Source organism: Condylura cristata, unplaced genomic scaffold, assembly GCF_000260355.1.
Source record: "Condylura cristata isolate star-nosed mole 26May11 unplaced genomic scaffold, ConCri1.0 scaffold00024, whole genome shotgun sequence".
NCBI lineage: Eukaryota > Metazoa > Chordata > Mammalia > Eulipotyphla > Talpidae > Condylura > Condylura cristata.
In genome coordinates this window covers 7191886-7217029 of record NW_004567125.1, presented here as the reverse complement: position 1 = coordinate 7217029, position 25144 = coordinate 7191886, and the positions used below count along the sequence as shown (strand labels likewise).

At 57.6% G+C, this 25144-nt stretch overlaps 2 protein-coding genes across 2 annotated transcripts in view; one reads left to right on the top strand and one right to left on the bottom strand.

The window, feature by feature from the left end:
- The window catches only part of LOC101618382 (chromosome unknown open reading frame, human C7orf50), a 118726-nt gene extending 106994 nt beyond the window's left edge, over nt 1-11732 (top strand). Inside the window, exons 3-5 of the mRNA XM_012729000.1 lie at nt 1621-1814; nt 4467-4548; nt 11031-11732. Of these exons, the coding sequence (XP_012584454.1) occupies nt 1621-1814; nt 4467-4548; nt 11031-11219 (465 nt within the window). The 3' untranslated portion in view covers nt 11220-11732. The remainder of the gene's footprint in view (nt 1-1620; nt 1815-4466; nt 4549-11030) is intronic.
- A 7867-nt stretch (nt 11733-19599) lies between these two features.
- LOC101637785 (cytochrome P450 2W1) lies at nt 19600-24933 on the bottom strand. The gene is made up of 9 exons (XM_004688048.1): nt 24760-24933; nt 23429-23591; nt 22954-23103; nt 22722-22879; nt 21327-21500; nt 20843-20981; nt 20558-20742; nt 19974-20115; nt 19600-19796 (listed from the first exon to the last, which is right to left on the bottom strand). Exons 1-9 carry the CDS (start codon nt 24931-24933, stop codon nt 19600-19602), a joined length of 1482 nt encoding a protein of 493 aa, XP_004688105.1.
- Between the last annotated feature and the right edge of the window lie 211 nt (nt 24934-25144).

The following is a 25144-nucleotide window of genomic DNA, read 5'->3' as shown; positions in this document are numbered from 1 at the left end:
CAGCGGGCAGAGGCTAACCCTCCCTGGGAAGATTGTTTGCTGTTAGATGTTCTGTGGTCCTTCCCTCCCGCCATCAGCCGGCTTTGGACCCAGGAAATGGGCGCCGATGGTCTAGTGAGTAGCTGGTAATGGGCAGACTCCCTGGGTGAGACCCACCCCACACTCAGCAGCACATTTCTCTCCTGGATCTCTGCCTACCGACTTAGAAACCAACCGCCCAGGCTCCGGAGCCCTGCTGCCCGGGCCCTGGGGCTGCCCAAGCCTTCCTGGCCACCTGGCGCCTCTTCCTCCCTGCCTAGAAGCCAAAGGCTCCAGGCACAGTGGCAGAGCTGTTGGCATGCACAGCAGTGCCACTTCCCCAAAGCCTTCCCCAAGGCCTGTGCTGGAAGCCCCTCCTGGGCAGTGGTCTGGGAACTGGCACAGCAGGTCCTGCAGTCTGCTTTTCCCCTGCACATTTCAAATCAGGCAGCCCTCCCCTCAAGGCGAGGCTGCCAGAAATGACCCCAGTGTGGGGCCCTGAAACTGCTCTGCTGGTAAATTCCAGCTGGCTTTGTAGAGGAGGAAGAGGGAGGCGCTGGAGAGAGTACGCTTTTGTTTTTAGAAAATTCCGGAAGGAGCAGGAGTGGGGTGTTGAGTGGGAACACAAAGGTTGTCAAGGGACTGGCATTTTATGAGGGGACCCGCTGAACGTCTACTGAGCAGGAGCAGAGGAAGGAAGGACAGGCTAGCCGCCTTGCTTCACTCGCTCTCCACACAGGTCAGGAGAGGAATGGGGGCCACAGCTAGGGCCCTCGTACTAGTCCCTGCAGGCTCCAGTCTGAGTCAGTCAGCCCAGGAAAGATGAAATGATTGGACAGCTGTTGAAACCACCTGCCCGCAAGCCCCAGAACGCAGGCTGCCCCTTGGGTGTCTTGTCTGGTTTGTTAGTTTGGGCAGAGGGGGACTGCACTTTCTGGATGAGAGGTCTTCCTGGGAAAGGTTACATCCCTGCACCAGGGCCCCTTCCAGGAGAGGGAGAGACCACCAGGACTTGTCCTACCCCTGCCCAGCACCTCAGCCCAGGAGCTGATTCCAGGGCCTCTGCTGTCTTTGTGTATACCAGAGGGGCCCAGTAAATGCTTGTTGAGGGAAGACTGAATACCCCCATGAGCATGTCTGTGCTGGCCCACAGGGTGGAGCCTCTTTGAAAAATTTCAGGCGGTGGGGGGGGGGCGGATCTGCCGGAGCCCCAGAACTCCAGGTCTTAGCTTGTGCATGCTGGCACCCAGTCTGCAGTCAGTCGATTTTGGCATTTGGGGGGCCAGAGGAGGCTTGAACATAGTTACACTGGGCACAACCCCACAGCACTCTCCCCTGCACCAAGGCCTGGGGTACAGCTCACTAGCTAAGGAATCACCCCCACAAGCACATGTGGGTCCTGGCAGCAAGGGAGGGCTGGGGAGCCCAGCTACTGCTGTGGGTGTAGCAGAGCCATGGGTCCTCGGGGTCAGAGCCCCAAGCAGGCGTCCAAGCCCCTGAGGCAGCGGAGTCCCCACCAGCTGCACAGTGGCTGCCGTGTACCCCACTGCAAGGAGACCACCTGTTCCTGAACCCTAAGGTGAGTATTCCCTTGACTTTCAGGGAGAAGCAACTACCGTGGCCTTGCAGGAGACAGATCCTGAGCTGTCCCCAGAGGAGAGGAGGATCCAAGAACGGAAGCTGAAGAAGGAACGGAAGAAAGAGCAAAAGAAGCGCCTGCGGGAGGCTGGTCTCACGGCCCAGACCCCACCGGCCCAGCGCTCCGGGGCGCAACTGGCGCTAGACTACCTCTGTGGGTGAGAAGTTACCCTGGGGGGGCTGGCTGGGCTGCTCCAGGGGCCTTGGGGCCTGCAGGGGAGGCTCAGCAGTGACATCAGGGGACCTGGTTCCAGTCCACTCCCCTGGCATCTGGCGTCGTGCTCACACTGCAGCAGTGGCTCCGCCCGTGGGCACAGCTGGCGACACCAGCACAGCACCGGCTCTCCACGGCAGGGACCAGCCGCGTCTGCACTGACCAGTCTCCCGTGGGGTCTGTGTCCTCCTGCGGTGCCACAAACAGGCTTCACCAGGACAGCATCTTATAGTGTGACTCAGGCTTAAGTGGTTCTGGGGCTTCCCCGGGCGCCAGCTTCAGGACCGGGCCCTGCCCGACTCTGAGGCGGCCCCTCTTGCAAGAGTCCTGTTTACAAGTGGCCGTAGACTCCAGGGAGGGCAGTGCCAGGCCAAGATGCTGCTCTCAGAGTTTATGTTCTGCGTGGAAGAGAGCTAGAAGGCGAATTAGAACAAGGGAGCCCCTGGAGAGAAATGCAGGTGGGGAAGAGGTGGACATGCCAGGGACCTTGTCATTTTAGTTCTGGAAAACGTGACACCTGGGTGCAGACTGTGGACCTAAAGAGAGCAGCCAGGGAGGCAGGAGGGGCCCAGGAGGGGGGAGTAAGGTCCATGCAGGGACCTGGAGGGTGGGCCCAGTAGGCCGCTGAAACAGTGACTGAGAAGAATGGAAGGCTGAGCTGGATAGAGAAGATGGGGGCACACGGTAGCACAGGCTTATCAGCAGTTAAACCTGTGCCTCATTAAAGAGAAAAGCGTGTATAGGACGAAGGCAGGAAGCTTCGGCTTCCACACCACCTGAAGCTTTGAGGTGGGTACAGTGTGGTTACAGGGCCCTAGGTGATGTGGGCTGCCCCCGGCAGGAGACCAGCACCCCACCCCGGGCCACTTCTTGGTGGAGGCTGGGGGGCTGTCATGGTCAGGGCAGGTGGGGACTTTGGCCAAATGGAACCCCCACTAGGAAGTAAAGACTGGCCCCCTTTCCTTGCTGTGTGACATGGAGCCAGTTAGCACAGAGCCTCATCCAGGAGAGGGGGTGAAACTCACATTCAGTCAGGGCCATGGGGCCAGGCATAGGACGTGACACATGTCGACGGCTTGAAACCCATGGGCTGGCTCTCTGGCTCCTGAGATCACTATCCAGGGTCTACAGACAGTAGGCCCCAACTCATGGAGTCAGGGCCAGGTGCCTGCTGTGGGGAGCCAAGGGGAGACAAGGGCCATCCCACAGACCACCCTGAGCCCAGTGAAACACCACCCTTCCTGAGTAGAAGCCCGTTCCCACCCCCACAGAGCCGAAGAGCCCCACCGTGTGAGCTGGGGATACCTCTGAGAAGAGGGCAGCGAGGCAGTGGGACTGTGTGCAGACCTGCCTGTGGGGGCATTGCTCCAGCCTTGGAGAGCCAGTGAGCTGGTGAAGCAACCAGGGACCCCATACCAGACTCAGCCCTCCACTGTGGCCTGGCTCACCCCAACCCCTGACTTGAAAGGCCCAGATGTCTTCAACAGGGTTCAGGAGATTCTTCTGGGGCTCCCTGGCCAGCGGCCGGATGCAAGCCTGAGAGGGCAGGGTCATCCAGGGTGTTCCAAGTGAGGAGGATGTACCTGGTTGTCCTCTGGTTTGGGTGCGGCTCACCCCTGGTTAACAGTTTTTGTAAGGTGACACCTTCTAGACACTTGCGGTTTTAAGCTGGCTCCTAAATGGTCTCCACACCAGAGGCTCATCTCCTTCATTTATGCTGGACAGAGGAGGAATGCTCTTTCTTAAAACCAGAGGTTAGCAGGCTTCTACTTCACACCAGTTGATAAATGCCGGGGGAGGCCCCTTTCTCTGAGGACACAGGCGTCACCTGACGAGGGCCCTTTCCTCCCAGCAAACCCAGGCAAAGGAGAAAGAGGGTCATGTCAGGAGTCTGTACAGAGTCTGCAGCTGCTCTGGGAAGATGGGCGGAGGGCATGCGCTGACTTACCCTCACAAGGCTGCAGTTCATCCACTCTGGAGAGTAACATTCCGGGTGAAGGTGAGAGTGTGGCTCCCCCAGGGGAGTTAGGGTGGTTCCCCTCCACTCTAAGTCCCCAGGGCTGAGACTAGAACCTCTCCATATGGGTGTGAGGAGGAGAGAGCAGCCTCCCAAAATGACCCGCCCACTCATTTATGGCGGGCACCAGGTATTGTTACCTTCATGCTCACCTGTCCCCTCTGCGTGAATGCCGAGTGAGCAGCTGGCTGTGTCCTAGCACGCAGTTGAGGGGTTGAGACTGGTCACACGCTGGCCGGACCACTGTCACCGTGGGGGCTGTGCCCAGCAGACAGTGGGTGCTTCTGGAATAGTCACTGAACCCACACATCAGAACTTCAAAGTCAAGGGTTGTAAAGCACTGCGCCTTCATTCAGGTGCAGGTGTGGGGGCAGGCGCCAGTGTGCGGAGGTGAGGTGTCCTCCTAGCACGGGGTTCTGAGCCCTCGGCTCTGCGTCTGCTGCCTCAGGCTACAGAGGGTCCCCCGAGCCTACACCCTCCCCCACCGGCCCACCTAGAAGAGCTCACCAGGCCGGTCAGTGCAGACAGACCCGCTGCCCCTGGGCTGCCCCTGATGAGTGTCATGTCCTTGCTTCCCAGCTGGGCCCAGAAGTGCAAGAACTGGAAATTTCAGAAGACGAGGCAGACCTGGCTCCTGCTGAACATGTACAACAGTGACAAGGTCTGTGCGGGGGGGCAGGAAATGTCTGTGCACACGAGGTGTGGGGGTGTCCTAGGGGATGAGGTCTGCATGCTGGGGTGGGGGCGCAGGCGGGAAGGTCTCTGCACACTCAGGAGATGAGGCAGGGTCAGGTCTCAGCTCCTCACCCCCAGCAGCCTGGCCTGGTCAAGCTTACCAAAGAGGCCACAGTATGTGTGGTGGAAGCCGGCACGACCCTCAGTTTTACAGAAGTGAAATCCAGACTCAGATTTCAGGTAGTCCTGAAACCCAGGACTAGCTGGAGGCAGGGGAGCAAAAGCTCCGGCCAGCCTGGACAGCCTTTCAGGTTGTCCAACACCTGGGCGACGTCGCATCACCCCCGAACAGCCCAGAGCACAATCCCTGTAGACAGCCGCCCCAGCACCTCGGAATCAGCCAAACCCGCAGTCACTTGTCCGGAGCCGCCCCGGCCGGACCCAGGCGCCCCGCCATGGAGAGGCAGCGCGCTCCCAGCATGGCGCCACAGCGGCACACCGCGAAGGTCTGGCGTGGCGCGACCTGTGGTTCCGGTGGTGTCACCGCAACGTCTGTGAAGCCACCTTTGCCGTTAGTGATCAGTGTGCGCCCCTGGAGCTGCTTTGAAGCCACGCAAGCACCAGTCTCTTGTCAGACTTTCACCCACTGCGACTTTCACACCCCTTGGTGTGTCTTCTCTGCTCGTTTCCCCGGAGCAGGCCTGATTTCACGAAGCCTGATCGCTCTGTTTTTCCTTTGGCTGCTGTGGCCTTTGGTGTCACACCTAAGAAATCATTGCCTGATTCAAGGTCATGAGTCACGCCTGGGTTTTCTGAAGGCATTTGTAGTTGCAGATCTATTTAGGCCTTTGGACAATTCCGAGTTCATCTTGTGTGTGGTATGCATAGGTTACTTCTGCCTGTGGACATCCCAGTGGTCCCGTGGTCCCAGCACCGTCTAGTGAAGGCCCACTGTTTCTCCAGCTGGGGCTCTGGCCACCCTGTTGCATTCGAACACCCTACAGTTTATTACTCAGCCTGAATAAATTTATTCAGAGATAAATGTATTCTTTATCTCACCGTCCCTGCCGGAACGTGAGCCCCCTGAGAAGGGGGCTTGTCGGCTTCACTCACCTCTGGACCCTGGGCCTGACAGGTTGAGAAAGTGCAGCAGAGATCCCTCAGGGGGCCTCCTGTGCCTTCAGAGCCACCCTGAAAAACGGCGCACATCTCTGAAAGCCAAAGACAGGGTCTGATGGGACCCAGTGGCTTTCCAGTTGCTGTTTTGGAAATGGATAAATGAGGGGATGGGAGGAAGGGTGGCTGAAGAGGAAGAGGAAGTGGACGAGGGAGTGATGAAGGAGGGGTGCATAGGCGTGAGCCCGTGAGCCAGAGGAGTATCTCACATAGGGCCTGGCAGGCAGCGGTTAGCTCTGGAACACAGACAGCTCGGGGGTCGGGGGGGATGGCTGTGGGGGAGGGCGCTAGAAAGGACGGGAAAGGCTATGCTGGCTGTTTTTGGGTCTAAAGTCCTGGGGCGTCTGTGTCCTGATAAGAAGTCCCTCCTCCTTTCAGCAAATATTTTCTGGTCCATGTGCTCAGCGAGGTGGGGGTAGTGAGCAGGGCTGGGGCCTTGGCCAGGGGCTGGGAGAGCCTGAGGGGCTTTGCGCCTGGTCTTTGGGGTGCTGTTCCGCCTTTCTTCTAAGGGAGCCAGTTGGAATAGAACCTGCTGTGAGGGTGCTCTTCAGACTGCTGGTGCAAGCCTCTGTGGTCCTGGCCGCCCTTGCATGGCGGCCATGACCCTCCGCTGGACAGAGGTACTGGAGTTACTTCCTGGACCGTAGGGTGGCCCCCCTCCTTGCCACTGCTGCCTCCCTTCGCACCACACCCGCCTCAGACTCACAGTTCCCCGCCCAGAGTAAATGTGGAGCTCCGCCTAGAGATAGGAGAGCTGTGGGCTTGCCCCACCCCACCCACCTCCCAGGAGCCTGGCTCTCTGAGTGGCAACTCAGATTTTCAGGACCTTCTCCATACAACCCAGACTCTGACCAGCACCCTTTGGATAAGACAGCCTAAACCTGCGGTCCCTCCCAGCTCGTGCGGGGAGACCCTGCCGTGAGTGGCCCCTGCGCCTCGGCAGCAGTAACTGGGCGCTGTGACCACACAGCCTCCCTCCCGTTCCAGCTCCCTGCTGCTCCAGGGCAGGGATGGGGCCAGCTGGTGGGGCCAGGCAGCAGATCTGTCCTGGACACCCTGCTTCCTGCCACAAGTTCTTATCTTTGGCCTGTGCCCTCTGCCTCCTGACCCTCTCCTGTGGTCCTGGGCCTGCTCCCTTCAGAGCATCTGGCCACCGTGGAGGAGTGGTCATCCTGGTCTCAGCTATGTATGCTCACGCCTTGGCCTCTGTGAGTGTCTCCAGGGAGAGTCGGGACGCCCATCTGGATCCTGTGATGCAGCTGCCTGTGACTGCGGAGGCCATCACCAGTCCAAGGCTGCTCTGGTGGTCTGATGCATGCACTGCCCAGCCTTCCCCTGTCCTTGTTTGAGAAAACTGAGCTGGTGCCTGCCTGCAGCTGGAGCCTTGCCTCCATATTCTCAGGCAAAGGCAAACCCCGCCTGACCTCCTGGCGGCCGCTGCCTGTGCAGTGTGCACAGCTATGTGCACGTATGCTTCTGTGCACTGAGTGTTCAGAAGCGTTTCATAAGGTTGGGTTTCTCAGGGTGACGAAGGTCTGGAAGCAAAACCCACAGCTGGGATGCCCTTGGCCACCTCACTGCCCCATTATGTCAACACTGGAGGATGCCAGACTAGTGGGTGGTCTGTGTGTGTGCCGCTGGGGTGCAGAGGATGAACAGGATGATGCTGTCTCTCATTGTTCCTGCAGACACAGCAGGCGGGACCGTGCCCATGGGTGCTCCCTGGGCCCTGACTCACTGAACCAAAGTGTCCAGGACAGACCCCTGACTGCTCTTCTGGATTGCCCTTCCTGCGCTGGGCCACGTGCCAGGACCCAGAATAGCCACAGTCTTAAAATAGAAGAACAGAGTTAGAGTCTCACACTTCCCAGGTTCAAAAAGCCAGCGTAAAGCTATGGTATTCAAAACAGTGGGGACTGACAGAAAGAGACACACAGACCCAGTGAGCACAATAGAGAGCCCAGAAGTAAAGCCTCGCATTCACGTGAGTTGGTCTTCCCATTGGGAAGCAAGACTGTCCAGTGTTCAGAAGAGTCCTCAACAAATAGTGCTAGGGCAGCTGGTCACCCATACATGCAGGACTGAAGGTAGACCTCTACCTCACATTGTAAGGAGAAGGTAACTCACAATAGTCACACACCTAGGTATAAAAGCTAAAACTAAATCTCTGAGAAGAAAATACAGGCGTGCATTTCATGGCCTCAAGTCAGACAGTAGCATCTCAAATACGACTCTAAAAGTACAAGTGACAAAAGAAAACAAGTAGGATTTCTTCAGGATTAAAAACTGTGCTGCCAGCATTACCATCAAGAAAGTGGGGTGACAGATCCCTATAATGGGAAAGATATTTATAAATCATGTATCTAATAAGGAGCTAATGTCCTGAATATATAAAGAACTCTGCTAAACAATAAAAGGACTCAGCCCAATTTTCAAAAGCAAAGGGTCTGAATAGACATTTCTCCAAAGAAGATATAAAAATGCCAAGTAAGCTTATGAAAAGACACTCAAGCCACAACAAGAGGCTCTCACACCCACCAGGATGACCAGAGCAGAAAGACAGATAATAAGTTTTGATGTGGACGGGAAGCTTTTTTTTCTCTGAATATACTTCTTCTTTATAGATCTATTTATGTATACATATAAGAACTGGGGTACAGGCCAGAGGTTTTTGTCAGGGGAGCTGTGAGAAGATCCACCAGAGATACAGTAGGGAACAGAACAGGCAAATTGATGGAAACACACTGCTGAGAGGAGCAGCAGGAGAAGCAGAAGAGGTCTGCTGCACCATGTGGGTCAGCTCCCTGGCCAGGGATCGAATTGTGCTGCAGTGGCTGAGGACAGCTTCATAGTGCTGCGCTTTAACACCTTGTGCCACCAGGACCCTGAATATACTTTTTATGACAACCACCTCTTATTTTATAAATGCAATATATACCTTCTTGCTTGAGGATATTAATTTTGGTGATTCACTTCTCCTTTATAACCTCCCTGTTTCATCCAGTTGCTTTTGGTTTGTTCTTTGGCATCTGGTTTCAAAGATAGAGACTTTCTTCAGGTGTCTTGGTGCCCAGTGGGGGCCCCTCACATTTAGCAGGGGCCTAAAAAACTGGCAACTCTGTGCTCCAGGTAGGTTGATGGACTGGCTGACCTTCAGATAACCCAATTCAGAATGTTCAGTCTTTTCTCTCATAGTCCTCAGATTTCAGAATAGAATTTTCTAATCTCTTGCCACAGGAAAGAGCCTTGGGCCCAACATTCCAGAAGTCAGTGAGGAAAGGCAATTGGAAAGACTCGCCATCAGAAGTCAACCCCCTTATTGCCTCGATTTTCAGACTACTGTTCCTTCTCTTTGCTGCACGAGGTCTACCCAGACTGGGGTCCGGCCTGCAGGTCTTAATGATGAGGGACAGAGGACAGACCTTTTGTTGCCTACAGTAGTTTAGTATTTTTTTTATTGAGATATAATTAATTTACTATTTTTCACCATTTTACTTTTTTTTTTAAGATTTATTTATTTATGCATATAGAACTAGGGTACAGGCCAGAGGTGCAGGGTCAGTGAGAGGCTTCAGCAGAGACAGAGTGGGGAGCAGAACAGGCAGATCGACGAAGTACACTGCTGAGGGTAGCAGCAGGCAGTCAGGAGAGGTCTGCCTCGCCTTGTGGGTCACCTCCGGGGCGGGCGGGGATCGAACTCATGCTGAAGTGGGTTTAGATTCTTAGTGCTGCGCTTTAACCCAATTCACCACCAGGGAGGGCCCCACCATTTTTCTTTTTTTTTTTTTTTTACAAAGTACATTTATCTGGGTTTTTTTTAAAGCTGTGTTTTGCTTTGGTGTCATACCTAAGAAGTCATTGCCTAATCCAAGATCGGGAAGATTTGCTCCTGTGTTTCTTCTAAGAGTTATTTAGTTTTAGTGCTTTCTTACATGCCTTCAGTCCATTTTGACTTAACACGTGAATGTGGTATGGGGGGTGGTATACAGCTGTCCAGTTGCTCCAGCATCATTGGTGAGAAGACGGTTTTTCTCCACCCAATGACCTGACACCACCCTTGTTGGAAATCATTTAGCCATAGAGACGAGGGTTTAATTCTAGACGGCTCGATCTGCCCCAGGACCTGTAAGTCTGCCCTTATGCCAGTGGCCCTCTCTCAACTACTGCAGCTTTGAGACAGATTCTGAACGGGGGGCATGTGCCTCCCTATTTTTATCTTAAACCTGAGCAATCATCTGATTTATAAAAAGATACAAACCGTTCTTAAATGATACAAAATACAGTTTTGAAAACGTCAAAGAATGAGTGTCTTTAGCCATACTCAGCTCACACCAAAGGGAAGAAAGAAGTAAGTGGGGTAACAGTTCATGTTATTGCATGTTGATGAATTGGCAACAGGAGAAAGCTGGTTCTGAAAGAACTTCGTGCTCCGAGAATTAGAACCAACGGGCCGCGTCCTCCCCTGGCATCAACTCGTTGTTCACACCTGTGCTAGAAATGTACAGATGGGAACTCCAGGGGTCTTCTAGATTCTTCCTTTAAGATCAGTCACCTACGGGCACAAAGTAATACTGGTGCTGCGCTGCTGTGTGCTAGGCAGTCAGCCGCGTAGGTTCCTTTATGTGTACATGGAAAGCTTCAAATCTCGGGTCCTTGGTGACCCTGAGAACCACTAGATGCTTCCACCACAAATCCTCAGTTTCAGCCATTAAACAGTACAAGGGACACAGTTCACCACTGGCTGCTTTTGGACGGGAAGTGGTGAGGGCGCCCTGCTGCACATTCTTTCAGAAGCATGAGCAGGAAGGGTACTGGGTAAAGGCTCCCTTAGGTGCATGGGATCTGTGTTTTCTTCCTTTCTAGGAGCTATGTAGCGGGTTTCTATCCTCACTCTTACCGGAATTTTGGGGTGGGTGGGGGGGGTCATCTGCACTATCATTTGGTTTCTCAGCTTGGGCCTCACTGTCCCTGCTGGACTCCAGCAGGCTGGCCCCTCCCCTGTCCCTCTGCCCCTGTCCTGTCCTCCAGTAGGACAGAGTGGGAGCAGGTGTGTGCCCAGAGGCTGGTGTGGTGCCCTCTGCTGCCCGGTTTCCTGAGTTTCTCAGGCCTTGGCAGGAGGTCCCTGTGGCAAGGACAACCCCCTTTCAGGCACAGGAGCGAGACCCACAACACTGGCTGCTGTGCCGGAAGCCCTGGGCCTCACGCCACAAAAATCTTGTTTTCCATCAGGCTCTCCATGCCACCCCTTTCTGGCCCTGACCCACTTGCTTCTTCTCCTCCCTCCCTGGGCAGGTTCCCAACGAGCACTTCTCCACCCTGCTGGCCTACCTGGAGGGGCTGAAGGGCCAGGCCCGAGAGCTGACTGTGCAGAAGGCTGAAGCCATGATGCAGGAGCTGGACGAAGAGGGTGCTGGCGACCCGGAGCCCCCGCTGCAGGAGAAGATGCAGCGTGTCCGGCAGGTGCTGCAGCTGCTCTCCTAGGGCAGCCAGCCGGCAAGGCCACAGCTGCTGCAGTGCCTGGCGGCCCGCGCCTCTCAGGACCCAGCTTGAATGCCTTCTTCCAGCAGTGGCCAGTGGCCTGGGGGCCTCCAGGTTCAAAGTCTTGTTCCCCCTGGTCACCAGGCCCAGGAAGGACTGCTTTTCTGACCTTCCTATGTACAGATCATGTTGGCTTCGATACCTTCACTGCAGCTCACAGTCCTGCCCCAGGGGCCTTCCAGCCCTTGAGGAAACTGCTTTCTGAGGGAAATGTCTCTTTCTACCAGGGATGCCTTAATGATTGATCAGCGGCTGACCCTCCCCACCCTCTGCAGTCCTTACGTGCTGAGGTGCGAGGGTCCCCAGAATTTGGGCCCTGTGCCAGAGGGCCCTGACTGGCTTGTCTTCTTGGCTCAGCAACCACCTGGGGCCATTCCGCAGCCTCGCTGCCCGTGACAGGGAACCTCGGCTGTGTTTTCAATAAATGGGAGCCTGGGTTGGCTGAGGCGCTTGTTCTGTGCAGTTCGTTCTCATTTGCCTGCAGACTACGTAGCGCTTTTCCTGAGGGGGAGCGTGTGTCGGGCAGGAGGCCACCCACAGCTGTGGGCTCCCTGGAGCTGCCCGGGCCAGCGCCTCCCACACATTCTGGCTGTGGGCTGACTGGCCACTCACTCACAGACCTGCCACTTCCAAGTATTGGCAGCAAGCATGCTCCAGCCCGGAAATGCCAGCTCTCTGCACAAAAATAGGCAAACACATGGGCCCAGGGCTCTGACTGCACCCGGGGAACAGTGGTCTTCGCTCGTCACCCAGCGGCCAGGGCCTGGGCCACGTTCAGGCAGCAGGCCTTCAGGAGGGGGACCTACATCATAAGATGGGGTTTAAAACTCGTCCTTGGGGTCTTTGACACCTCTCCCCTGAACTCAGGCCCCTTCCAGTGTGGCACGAGGCACCAGTGCCACTCGACCCTTGGCACACTCATCCTGGGGGACCCCATATGGCACTGAGGCGGTGGCAGGTCCTCAGATGGCCGCACTGTGTGCCCCTACTGCCCCCTAGCGCAGTCAGTGTTACTGGGGGGCAGTGGGCGATCAGAGCAGTGTGCACCTTGGTCAGAGCACAGCCTAACATTCACTGCAACGCTAACGACGTGGCACAGGCCCTCTGTTCTGGAACAAGGGCTCAGGCTTCCCCAGCCTGGCTGGGCCTCCCTGACGGTCCCCAGGGGTGCCACCCCAGCACAGTAGCCCTAGCCCCCTTGCTTTGTGACCCACCATTATCTGCTGTTACTTTAGCTCCAGGGACCATGAAACATTTTGTGGAGAGTTGCTTCTGGTGAGGCCCCTGAGATGAGTGGTCTGAGCTCGAGAGCTGGACCCTGGTCTAGGGGGGCTGGGCCGATCCCTCCAGCTTCTTGCCTCTAAGCACAAACTCCCAGGATAACACATACACAGCCTGTGAACACAGGTGCTGCTGTATGGTTGCTGGCCGACCCCATCTCCCACTGCCGGTGCAGCTCAAAGCCTCTTCTGTGTGGGAGTGACTGGACAGCTGCTTCTTTGGCCCTGGGAAGGCCACTGGAGACAGAGCAACGAGGGCCGCTGAGGGTGGAGGAGCCACTGGAGATCTCTGCCCCTGACATGTGCAGCCCTGGGTGTGTGCCTGTGCCTGACCCTATGGGTAGCAGCAACAGTGGGGGTGGGGGGGACTCTGCTGACTTCCCAGTCCCCAGAAGAATGTCTCCTGTTGGGATGGAGCCTGGTGTTCCATCAGGTGAGTGCATAAACAGCACTTTGTGAAGCAGGAGTCAGTGCAAGTCTGTGAAGTGGGTCAGTAACCAGCCAGGGCGTCCTGGCTCCGTGCATAGTCTGCAGACACTGGACTGGTCAGGGTACCGCCTTGCTGTACCCTGTGAAGCATCTTAAAAAGACACGGAGAAAGGCAGACCAAAGCTCCACAAGATGCAAGGAACGTCCTTGTGCAGGAATCAGCGTCAAGAACCATGGGTCTGTGTTCCCGGCACCCAAACCAAAAAGAGAAAGTTCTTGTTTCTTGGAGAAAGTTTCCGGAGAGCTGAAATCACCCCCTCACTTGAGCACAGACCCCCCTAGACACCAGCTCAAGGAGGGTTCTTCTCCCCAGGAGATCCTGTCAGCACCAAGTCCAGTTCCCTTGGCAAGGGGAGATGCTGCAGACGTGTCCTCTGGGGCAGAACTCGGGAACTAGGCCGCTCCTGGCCGTGCCCACGCCAGCCAGACGTGGCGCTCTGATGAGACCCCTTGCTGGCAATAGCTAACATTTTTCCTTTCAACACCCCTCCCCAACTGGAAAGCACCCGTCTGTCCATCAGAAGACGAAGGGATAAAGTGAGCACTACTGGGAAATAAAAGCAGTGAACTGCTGACCCAGGAGGCATCCAGGCTGGAGCTCAAAAGCCGCGTGCTGAGTGAAAGGATAGTCGCCTGAGAGCATGTGAGGGGCCCCGCATGAAGGAGACCCTGTAAGCAAGCTGCTCCTGATGACAGGGGCTGGGGCCAGGGGGCGCAGACTTGGGGGCCAACGTCTCATTTAATGGGTGTGCTGCTGAGCTCTCGCCACGCTGCTCGCGCAAGAGGTTGTTACTAACAGCACAAAGCTGAGTGAGGAATCCGGTCCCCAGAGGGGACCCCGGCAAATTCTTCCCACAAAGCTGTGGCCAAGCACTTCGCTCCGGAAAATACATGTTAAAATAGCATTTTATGTTCCAAAGGCACGTTGTTGCCTTCATGTCATTCTCATTCCAGCTCTGTGAGCCCCTTGTAGTCAGGAGTGCTGTTAGGAAGAGGGGGGGTTCTCAGTGGGGCCGCGGGGGGTGGGGGCGGTAAGAAGCTGCTAGGCCCTGTCGAGGCACAGTCCTGCAGAGGACGACACGCCTGCCCGACCATCCTGAGGAAGGAGCCTTCGCCGTGGACATGTGCCTGTGTCCCCAGCCAGGCAAAGGAGGCATCTTTTACCTCGTTACTCGGCACAGCTCTTTCCCTCTGTTCGGGCAGCATCAGAGCTGGATCTGTCTTTCTATAAGCACATATTCTGCCTCACATTCTTCTAACTTTGTATTGCTTCTCCAGCTAGAAAGGCGGGTGTCGGGGGGAAGGGAGCTGCCCTGCCCCCTGACAGGAGGGTGGCTGAGAGCAGAGGTGTTACAGGGCAGCCCAGAGCAGACTGGGCTGTCTGTCTGTGGGGCCTCACCTGCGCGCTCACAATTCGGTTACACTGCAGGCACACACAAAAGGGTCAATAACGGGGTTATTTACAAAAGGGGAAAGGAATAGGAAACAACCCAGGGAAAGAGAGCGGGATACAACGTCACTGGAATACCTTACAGCTAGGCTGACTGAACACACCGAGTCATGCAGTCCGGAGAGCTGCTTCCCGAGCGAGGGAGCGAGGGAGAGAAGCAGTCGTGCCCTATTTATCCCCCAGATGTCCCAGAATTCCTTCTAGCTCCGCCCTTGGGTCCTCGCAGTTCTCTCCCTGGTGCTGCTGGGAGTTGTAGTTTCCAGTCACTGGAGTAGGGGGTAGGGTCCAGAGAGCTGGAGTAGGGGGTGGAGGCCACAAGACTCTGCAGAGTTCCTTTAGGACCCTTTAGGACATCCTTCCCCTTAACAGAGGGACCCCGAGGGCCTGCCCCGACATGCTCTTCAGCCCTGCATGTGTATCTGTGCGGGTACATGTGTGTGCTCATGCCCACGTGCGTCTACACCCCGCGGGTAGCAGTTTCTCTGGTGGCTCCACCGGCTTCCCAGAAGAATGTCTCCCCTCGGAGCCTCATGGGCCTTTGAGCTGAGGCCACCGCAGCCTGTGTTTGTTCAGCAGAGTTTGCTTATGGTTTGGGGGCTGTGTGGTTTTGTTTTCCTTTGACTTAGGAGAGATAATGCAAGGCACATGCGGTGTGGCGGGGGGCCAGCCCTGGGGCCCGTGGCAGACCCGAGAAGCCCCAGAAACTCCCTGCCCTCCTGTGTCTGCAGGATGCAGAAACAGACATTAGGGAGCCCGTCGTCTCACAGCATCTGGGGACCCTCGGGTGGACTGGCAGAGGCACCCCCAGAAGCTGTGCAGGGTGGAGGCTGAGCTCACTGGAGGTGCAGCCAGCAGGAGACAGCATCCAGGACTTGGAAGCTATCGTCTTGGGATGAATGGATAAACACAACATGACCCATCCACACAAGGGCAGATCAGTCAGCCTTAAAAGGAAGAGAATGCCACTGCTACGTTCTGGATGGCATTTAGGACATATGCCGGGTGAAATAAGCCAGACACCGAAGGACAAGCAGGGTGTGATCCCCCTTATGTGGGGTCCTTAGAGCTGTCAGAGCCACGGAGGCAGAAAGTGGATGGTGGGTGCCAGAGGCTGGAGAGGAGCAGGACAGAGCTTTGGGTCCGAAGATGAGCACCTTCTGGAGATGGATGGTGCGGATGACGGCCGCCCGTGCACATATTAATGCCCAAATGGATGCTTCGAAAGGGTAAGAGGGTAAATTTTATGCATGTAAGTACATAAATGATAAGATATAACACAATATAGAATAAGAAAGATACAAACACAGAAACCACCCAAAACATCTAGGTGATTGAAACAGAACTGACAGGTGACCCCTCAACACCCAGTCTGGGCATCTGACCCCCTGAAGTTCTGAGCAACTGGCTTGTGGCTGTGGGGTGGGCCCTCATGTGGAGGGCAGGCAGCCCTGGAATATGTGGGGTACCCCATACCCCACTTCTCCATACTGGTGAGTTCCGTGCAGCTCTGACAGCTGCTCCCTCTTTTTAGTAAATAATCTTCTCTCACTTGAGGATGGTGTGTTGATACTGCCTCGTTTACAGAGGGCCTGGCTATATCCCCTGTGGACAGGCTGAGACCTCAGCCTCAGTCTCTCCATGTAAGATGAGGTAAGAGGTGGTGAGTCAGGTGGTAGAGTGGTAGGTATATGTTCATCTTGGTTTTGTGTGTCAGAAATCACACAACTTCAGGTTGTCACATGATTTTTGCTTGTCAACCTCAAGCAGAGAGAGAATCAGGGCCTCCAGCTAGTCTTGAAGCCCAAGTCCCTGCTCCCCTCTGGGAGCACAAACACCCAGCCCAGCCTGCCTCAGGTTTCTAAGTCTGGACTGTGGTGTCTGTCCACTGGGGTGGCAGGGGCCCCAGAAGCAGCTGGGATGGGGGAGCCCCGGACCAGGTGACCAACATACATGTGCCTGCCACTCGCTCACTAGGGCATCAGGCTGTGGTCACCCTGTGGCAGAGTCCAGAACCTGAGGTCTCACAGCCTTCCTCGATGGGCCACCAGGACACTGAAGTCATTCCGTGGACCTCCCGCTCTGCCCAGCCCTGCCAGAACAGCAGGCATGCCCCCCGAAGACCTCCCAGAGCTCTCCACCCCAAAACGGTTCCTGGGCTCACCCAGGCTCGCCCCTCATCATGTAGTGGAGAACCTTGAGGGTCCCCCAAGTCTGACCGGAGCCTCCCTGCCCAGCCCTGCCCCTGGAGCTGCTGAAAAGCACCACTTCCCCTGGTTCTGGCTCTCACCCGCAGGCCCTGCCAGTCGGGGGATGCCAGCCCCTCGGGCCCAGAGCTGCCCCTTGTGAAAACCCAACTTTCCCACCAGGATCCCTACACTTCCAAGGGGGCATTAAAGCTTTTTGAATTTGTGCTTGGCAAATTAAAACGAGTCCCATAAAACATTAACTAGCCCGTTGGATACTTACGAGAAAACTTAAGAGTCAGCTTTGAATGTCGTTACTTTGGACACTTGTCCTTATAAGTCACAAAAATGTATCTGTGTGTCCGGTTGTGACTGAGGCTGCCTCATCCCCAGGGGGCCGAAGCTGGCCCTTACTGGGAACTGACTTCCTTAAACTTCCTAAACTTGACTGTGCTGGAATTACAACAAAGTAAAAGGCCTTGGTAAAAATAATGACTTGAAAAAGGCCTCCGCCTCCTCCCTTCAGAGCCCACACCCAGGAAGTGGGCTGAGTCTCTTCAAACTACAGTTTCTTGAAAAAGGATTTTCTGCTGCCATTCTGGAATGTTCCCCTTCAGCTCTTCAGGGTGCTCTGAGTTGTTCATCATGATGGAGTTAGATCAGATTCCTGCCAGTTTTGTGGTATGAATTTACCCAAAAGCACCTTCCTATCCTAGGCCAGATGGATCCCCAGTCTTGGGAGGTCCCCTATGCCCCTCAGTGTCAGAATAGTTCAGATAGACAAGAAGAGACCAATAAAGCAAATGCTTGCCCCCCGTCCCCACCCAGCTCCCCAGAAAACAAAAGCTATGTGCACAGTCCCCCTCCGCCCCAGAGGGCCTCCCCTTGCCCCCCCCCATGAACCCCAGTGGGAGGTCACTGTGTCTGGAAGCCCCCATAGAACCCTGCCCATGGCTTGGAAACCTACCTCAGGTGCTGGGTACTGTGTGTTAACCAGTTCTGGGCCACGTTATTTTCACCTGCAAACATAGCTTCACTGCGGAGCGTGGGTGCCTACCCTGGGCCCTGGGCCTGAGGACCCCATGCTGGCAGTGGCCCCATGCCTGGGTGTCGTCTGCCCAACAGTTGTGCTCCCCCACTAGCTTCCGCAATCACCAGCACCTAGCATGCTCAGACTTTGGCTAACCTGACAATAGCTAACGGCCCCCAGAAGGGACCCCAGCAGTGCCTCCCTCCAAGGAGAAGGTGAGGTGGTAATTCTAGGGGGCACCATTGTGCAGAATTCATCAGCTTTGCTAACTGCTTGCCCACACCCCAGCCCCTGCCCTCTACCCCACCCTCCCAACTCCCATATGCTCTGCTCAGTGAGAACCACTTTGTCCCACCATGACTCAGTTCTAGGCTTTTGATTTAAAAGCCATGGGCATGGGAAGGGTCCAGGGGCAGACAAGAGATGTGGGAGAGGGGTGTGGTGGGGATCGGAGTAACTCAGAGAAAAGGCGCTCGGAGCTGGCCTTGGGCCTGGCTTCTCTCAAAGCCCCCTCGGCCACCCCCAGAAGCTGTGCCAGCTCAGCTACAAGACGGACAGGCTCCACAGGGCTGGCCCAGGACAGCACCAACGCTGCACGGCAGGGCTCCCAGGCCACCTGGACAGAGGCATGTTTCCAGAAGGGTCGCCAGACACCGGGGCCAGGTAAGTGGGAGCCTCAGATAAGCGAATAGTGCGTATGCATATGTCCCATGGAGGCTCATGTTGAAGGAGTCTGATGTGGCTGGATCGCACCTTCCCAGCCTGCACCCAGGCCTGGCCTCCTGTCCCAGCAGCTGCGAGCCTCAGGAAGATGGGCCTGGAAACAGTCTGCTGCCCGCAGGAGGTCCTGCCACAGTGGCAGTCATACATCTTGGGGGGCGGGGTGGAGGGGAGCTTTGCCGGGCTCTAGGTGGCCAGAGTCTAAGCTTCCTGGTTTGCATCAAGTCCTGTGAGGCTGACAAGGTCACACTTGAGGATCTTCAGCACCCTCCATGGAAACTCCCACATCCTTCAGGTCCAAAGTCCACCGTCCACCCTGCACTCAGACCTACTGCTGGCAGCTAGGCCATCTGCCACGAAAAGCATATGTACTTCCCCCAGGCCTCAGGGTCCTGGCTTCCAGCAGAGCACCCCTCCCCCAGGGCATCTCCCTCAGGGAGCTCCAGGGACAGACTTGGGTCTGCAGGAGACACAGCAGACCCCAGGGACGGGCATGGAGCAAATGGGTCCTGCCGCTGGGTGGATTTGCTGTTGGTGGGTATTGTCCCTCGGCTCAGCAACCACATAATGTCTCCCTGCAGCCCCCGCTGCAGGTCGGGAGCCCCTGTGGGAGTGCCTGCTAATGCTGGCTCTGGAGGGGAGCAGCATGTGAGAGCATCATGGAAGGAAAAGCCAGGACAAGGAAGCTGGCAGAAGGGGGCAGTGCACCAAGGGGGTGGTGAGGCTGGGTGCAGCCAGCAGCAGCAACTGACAGCTAAGGTGTCAGGGTGAAGGGAAGAGGGAGAAGATCAAGGAAGGGAGGGGAACCCAAGTCTGCATTTGGGGTCCTGACTGCCTGGTTGCAGGGTTGGGGGAAGAGTCCGTAATTCTCAGGTCTCAGGGCCTTGAGAAGGGTCTGACTCTTTAGGAAGATGAATCAGACCGATGTGGTGCTATTGGCTGTGGAGAAAGGGAAGGGGTTCTCCTGCACCCCGTGGTGCCCTGGTGAGGGTTGCATTCCAGCCCCACAAGATGGGATTGCTCGGGTGCATGCTGTTTCTGGAGCAGTCTGTAGAGTCTAACAAGGAGCTGCTGAGGAGCTGTGTACTGTCCATCCTGCCCGAGGAGGCATGACTCAGACCCTCCTGTGGGGCGGGAGAGCAGTGGCCTTGGGAGGCTGTAGCTCCTGCCGTCAGCACCCCTGGGACCTGGGAACAGCACACAGGGCTTGTGCCGGAGGCCGCATGGTGAAGGCAGGGGCAGGGGTGGTGTTCAGCATAGTGGGGCCGAGGCCGGGTGGAGGCAGCAGGCGGTATCGCTGCAAGAGGCCCGCAAACAGCAGGAACAGTTCCGTCCTGGCCAGACTTTCCCCGACACACACACGGCGGCCTGAGGGGGAAGCCAAGGCAGAAATGGGTTCTTCAGACCTGCACTTGACCCACTCTGGCCTGCTATGTGTAGGGGGAGCAGATGCTGGGACTCGGGAGGAGCTGGGGAAGGCTGTTGTCTCCCAGTCCCTGCGTTTCCCAGGCCACCCCTGCCTCCCCCACCTCAAAGCTTCAGCACCTGCAGAGAAAGGCAGGAAGGCCGCCCGATTCACGAAGCACCCGTCAGCGTCCAGGAAGTGACCCGGGTTGAACTGGCCAGGGGTGTCCCACTGAGTCTTGTCCAGAAGTACAGAGCTCAGCAGGGGGACCACGGTCGTACCCTGTGGTAGGAGCAACAGGTAGGCCAGGAACAGTTACCCCACCCACCCAGGTGTGCTCCACCCTGGGAACACAGAGTGCTGGGGGCAGGGGAAGGCCAGGAGAAAAAAGGTAGTCGGGGTGCACCAGTTGTGGTCAGTGTTACCCCATTTCACGTGTGACACTCAGCAAGACCAGGTGACACCCTATGCCTGCTTTACTGAGTTCCAGGTTTTCAGGGCCCTGAGGGGCCAAAGGTGGACCCTTCTCATCTGGAATCCCCTTTCCTGCTTCCCATGACATCAGACTCCCCCAGAGTTCCCAAGACTACCAACCCATCTCTTCCACCCAAAAAGAGGTCCGAGCGAGGAGTGCGGCCCTGCTGCTGGCCCTGTGAGGGAGCGGGCAGCGGGCAGAGCCAGGCTCTATGGGCAGCGGGCAGAGCTGGGCTGTAGGCCCTCCCACCTTGGGAAGCAGATAGCCGCCCAGCCGGGTGTCGGCCGCCGTGCATCGGGGCACGTGGGGCAGAAGGGTGATGAATCGCTGGACCTCGTGCAGCACAGCGTTGGTGTAAGGCAGTGATCGCTGGTCCTCTGGCCGGGGAAGCCGCCCAGGCCCCAACACACGGTCCAGCTCCTCCTGCACCCGACCTGCAGCAGAGGGTGGTTCCAGCGCCCCTGGGAACCTTCATCCCCCCGAATGGGAGGACCCCACCCACTCGCAGGGCCAGCCTCGGGGCAGGGCTCTCACCCTGCACACTTGGGTGTTTGCCCATCAGGAGGGCAGCCCACTGCAGCGTGGCAGAGGTGGTTTCTGTACCAGCCATGACCATGTCCAGGATACAGGCCACCATATCGGTCTCAGCAAATAGGCCGTCTGGATCTTTCCCCTGCAGAAGTGGGTCAAGTGGCTCAGCTGGAGGTTGGGGTCTGTGGGCCCCCACCCAGCCCTGGGCTCAAGACCAAGGTAAAAGCCTGAGTTTTGAGAGAAAGGACCATTAGGAAGGGCCTGATGTGCGCTCACTCCATCTGGGCTCATGGCATCCTCCCAACCGGGGCGGCCACTGGGAATGCCCATTTCACAGATGAGACTGAGGCTCAGAGAGGCCTCTAGTCAGGAGGTAGAAGAACGGGGTGCAGGACCAACAATGACCCCTCCCCACCCTCTATGTCTCCTGGTGGGTGCCTGGGATGCTCCCAGGCCTCCTCAAGGTGGGGGTGGGTCTCCCCCACACCTGGCCCTTCTGCATCAGGGCGTCCATGTAGCTCTGCACAGGACCCCCGGTGCTTGTGGACGGCCGCCTGGCCTGCAGGAGCGTCCTCAAGATGACTCGAACCTCCTCGATCTTTCGCAGCACAGGCTGGTGCAGCTGGAGCATGGCCCCAAGCCAGGGGTAGATGTTGAAGAGCTGGGGGCAGAGGCGGGGTGGGGATGAGGGTGGGGCCCCGCTCCCCCCAGTGGAGTGAATCATTCTTCAGCTAGGTGTGTTCACACGTCCAGGCCCCTCGTACACCCCAGGCACCAGGCAGACATGCCGGGGGCCCCTGGCCCTCCCCGTCGGGCCACTGAGACTTAGATGGAAGCTTCGTGTGGAGCACAGGAGGGGGAAGCACACCTGCCGCTGACCTGAAACCGGGCCCTGCCCCCTCCGCCAAAGCGGGTGGCACAAGACGTCAAAGGGTTGCTGCTGCAGAAATAACTTTAAATCTGCTGCAACTTGTTTAAAAAAAAAAGGCAGAATCTGCAAAATTCTGGGCTGCAGCTCATGCCGGCGTGAGCCACTTGTCTGACAGGTCTGCGCGCAGTTACTGCTCATAGCTGTGACCTCCCTTCCCAGCCACACCTAGCACTGCTGTGTCCCCCTGAACATCATGGGCCCGGGAGCAAATCATGTGAGCTGATCACGGAGCTGGAACATTCCATGGCCCCAGGAGCTGCCCCTGCAGCCTCACTGACCCCTGTGTCTGCACCCTCCGGGGCCCCTGACTGGACAGGCTTGTTCCAGATGGCCGTATCTTCCTTCCCATCAGAGCCCCCCACCTCTGGGCTATGGCCAGAATTAGGACTCCCTTCCGAGGCTCAGGGTCAGGGAGCCAGCCGCAACCCCAACTGCCCACAGCTTCCGGTCAGAGAATCGGGATGAGAAGTGCGTGTGAGCCACGAAGCCACCATAATACACAACCCCCCTAGGATGTGGGCGCCTAAGAGGATGGTAAACTGGCTGACGATGGAAGCTACAGGTGACTTTTCATTCTGGAAACGAGTGACTCACACGCAGCCCAGAGTCTGGCAAACGGAGGAACTGGTTCTTAATGATTTTCAAGGCACTGAGGGCTGGTGTAAGGACCTTTGTCCTGCGAAGAAATGCCCACCTCTAACCCTCACTTTGGAGCATCTGTTGCTGATGGGGAGGTCCAGGGAATGGGAGATGGGAACTCCTGCTTAGGTCCCCTTCATTTCACAGAGAGCATGAGACGCAGGTCTGGGATCTGTGGTCAATCAACGTCAAAGACAGGACGTCCTGCAGGCCCTCTGGATCCAGTCCTGGGCTGCCCACCTCAAGGGCGGGGGTGGTGCTGGGACCCCCACCCAGCCTGCCTCAAGAAGCCAGGGAGCAGCACTCTCTCACCTGTAGGCCAGGGGTCCCCAGCAGGACCATGACCTCATCGATGAGGCCCAGAAGGGACACGAACACAGGGTCCCTGTAGTCGAACCGCTGGCCGAAGAGGAGCGTGAAGGTGATGTTGGAGGGAGCCCAGCCAAGCAGGGTCAGGGGGAAGGGCCGACCTGGCAGATGGGGGACAGAGACAGGCTTCAGGGGTAAAGGCCATCGAGAAGGGGTATCCCCAGCCCTCACTCACCTTCATAGCCATCCAGCTGCCCCATGAGGCACCTCAGCTCTTGCAGAACCTTGTCGGCCACAGGCCCCCGCCCCACACCCAGGCTGTGGAGGGTACGAACGGTGAACTGGCGGGCGGCCCTCCAGTGAGCCCCGGATGAGAAGAAGATGCCTGCAGGCCAGACGATGCCTGGTGAGCACCCACCAGGTGAGGCAGGCAGGGAGCAAACTGGGTGGACCGGGTCGGGACCTGGCTGAAGCCGCCAACTCCCAAGGTTGACCTAGGACTTGGCCCCACTCCTCTCGGTAGGTCCCCAGTTCGCTGCCCCTGGGATACTGCCTGCCCGTGGACACCCTGTATTTCCCTGAGAACCACACGTGCCAGGGGAAAGGACCCTTCACAGTACCCGCACCGCCCCAGGGCCCAGGGCCCAGGCCTGCAGGGCCTCCCGCCCCCGCCCACTTAGCCAAAGCCACTGCCGCTGGCGAGCACCTACCCCTGCCGCCCTGTATGAGCTGGAAGATGGCGATGGGGGGCCGGTCAGCCAGCTCCTGCCCAGTGCCCACCAGGGCCTCCTTCACAGCCTCGTAGCCTGCCAGCACCACCATCTTCTGGCGCCCCAAGTGAACAGTGAACACAGGCCCATAGCGTTCTGAGAGCTGCGGGAACAGGCAGGGATCTGGGGTGGCCCCACTCCCTGGTCCTGGGGCCCCCTTCTCTGGCTACCTCCCAAGGGCGGGGTGAACAAATGCCCTGGTGCCACAGTGCGGAGGGGTGGGGGTACATTTGGCCCGAACACCTCTGGGGAGCAATGTCTCCAGGAAGGTGGGGGTGGCAGTCACAGCTCCTTTTTTGGGGAAGGAAAGTTTGTCTCACCCTGGACAGCCCCACCCAGTAGAAGGCTGGCTGCTAGGCCCTAGTGTGTGCCACCCCTGGACCCAAGGTGGGGGCTGTCACGGCCCTGCGTCACAGATGAGGAAGTGGACGTCTGGAGACAGAGCGAGGGGCTGCTCACCGCGGATGCCGAGGACAGGCTGGGGTTCAACCTGGCTCTGCCTTCCCATCCACTGACCACTGGCCACTAGCAGAGGCCACTGTGGCCTCTGGTGCCAGCACTGGACACAGAGCCCTGAGCGTGGTGCCTGAAGCTTGCTGGGGAAGTTGTTTCAGCTCCGGGCACTGTGTGGGTCCTCAGCTCCCCTGAGTGCCTGGGGCTGTTGCCCTTCTTCCCCACCCGCTGCCAGCAGCCCAGGGCAGTGCTGGAAGCAGAGATCCTCCAGTGAATTGGGTGGGGAAAGGTTGGCTGGGTGGCCTCAGGCGCCAGGGGCTAGGCCTGCACCTCATTTCACCCCTAAGCCAGTCCCAGCCCGAGCAAGGCAGCCTGCCCTCAGCATGGAATGAGGAGCTCCCAGCTACATGCGGATGGCGGCTCTGTGCCCCTGGGGCGCCTCTGAGCAGGCCCTCATTTGTCCATCGTCCTGCCTCTGCCGCACAGCACAGCGATGCTCCCAGGTCTGATGCCACCACGCCTGGCCCCGCAGGCGCCAGCAAGCGCTGCCACCTTCAGGGGGCCCTCCCCTCTGCGGTTCCTGGCCCACAGGCCCTGGGTGGTATATCTGCTTTCCTGTGGCCAGGGGGGGACTTTCGCCTATCTGGGCCCCAGCCAGCCCAGTGCCAGGCTCCTACCCTGCAGGGTGTCAGCCGGCAGCGTTGGACTTCCCCTAAGATGGGCCGGGGTGCCACAGTCCTTACGACTGGGGCGGGGGGGGGGGCCTGCTGGGGGCCCAGCATGCAGGAGCTGAGCTACAGGACCTGTCCTCCCCTTACCTCCATCAGCGAGCGGTCCTGCTGAGACACTCGCAGCAAGTGCAGGTTCCCGATGAGGGGCAGCGGGCGCGGCCCTGGGGGCCAGTGTGAGTCTGGGGAGGGGGCTCGCGTGCAGGCATGCACTAGCCCCCAGAGACCCAGGAGCAGCAGGAGCCCCAGGAGCAGCAGGGCCATGAGCAGGCAGGCACGAGGCCCCAGCTCCCTTTCCTGGGCCCACGTCCCCACCCTGTGCCTTATAGGCCTCTGGGCAGGAGGGCGTGCCAGCACCCCACCCACCCCCACCACCCCGAGAATGTGGAACGAGCAGTTTGCAGGGGACAGCCAGGCAGCTTAAAGCGACAGGCGTGTGTGGAATGTGGGGTCGAGCCTGTGGCAGGGAGCGGGG

Excerpts from the sequence above, each read along its gene's own strand:
- LOC101637785 (XM_004688048.1), bottom strand. The coding sequence starts at position 24,933 with ATGGCCCTGCTGCTCCTGGGGCTCCTGCTGCTCCTGGGTCTCTGGGGG. Across the intron at positions 22,880-22,953 it reads GCAGCTGGATGGCTATGAAG|GTCGGCCCTTCCCCCTGACC; the intron begins GTGAGTGAGGGC and ends CCCATCTGCCAG. Across the intron at positions 20,116-20,557 it reads GCGGCTATCTGCTTCCCAAG|GGTACGACCGTGGTCCCCCT; the intron begins GTGGGAGGGCCT and ends CTCCTACCACAG.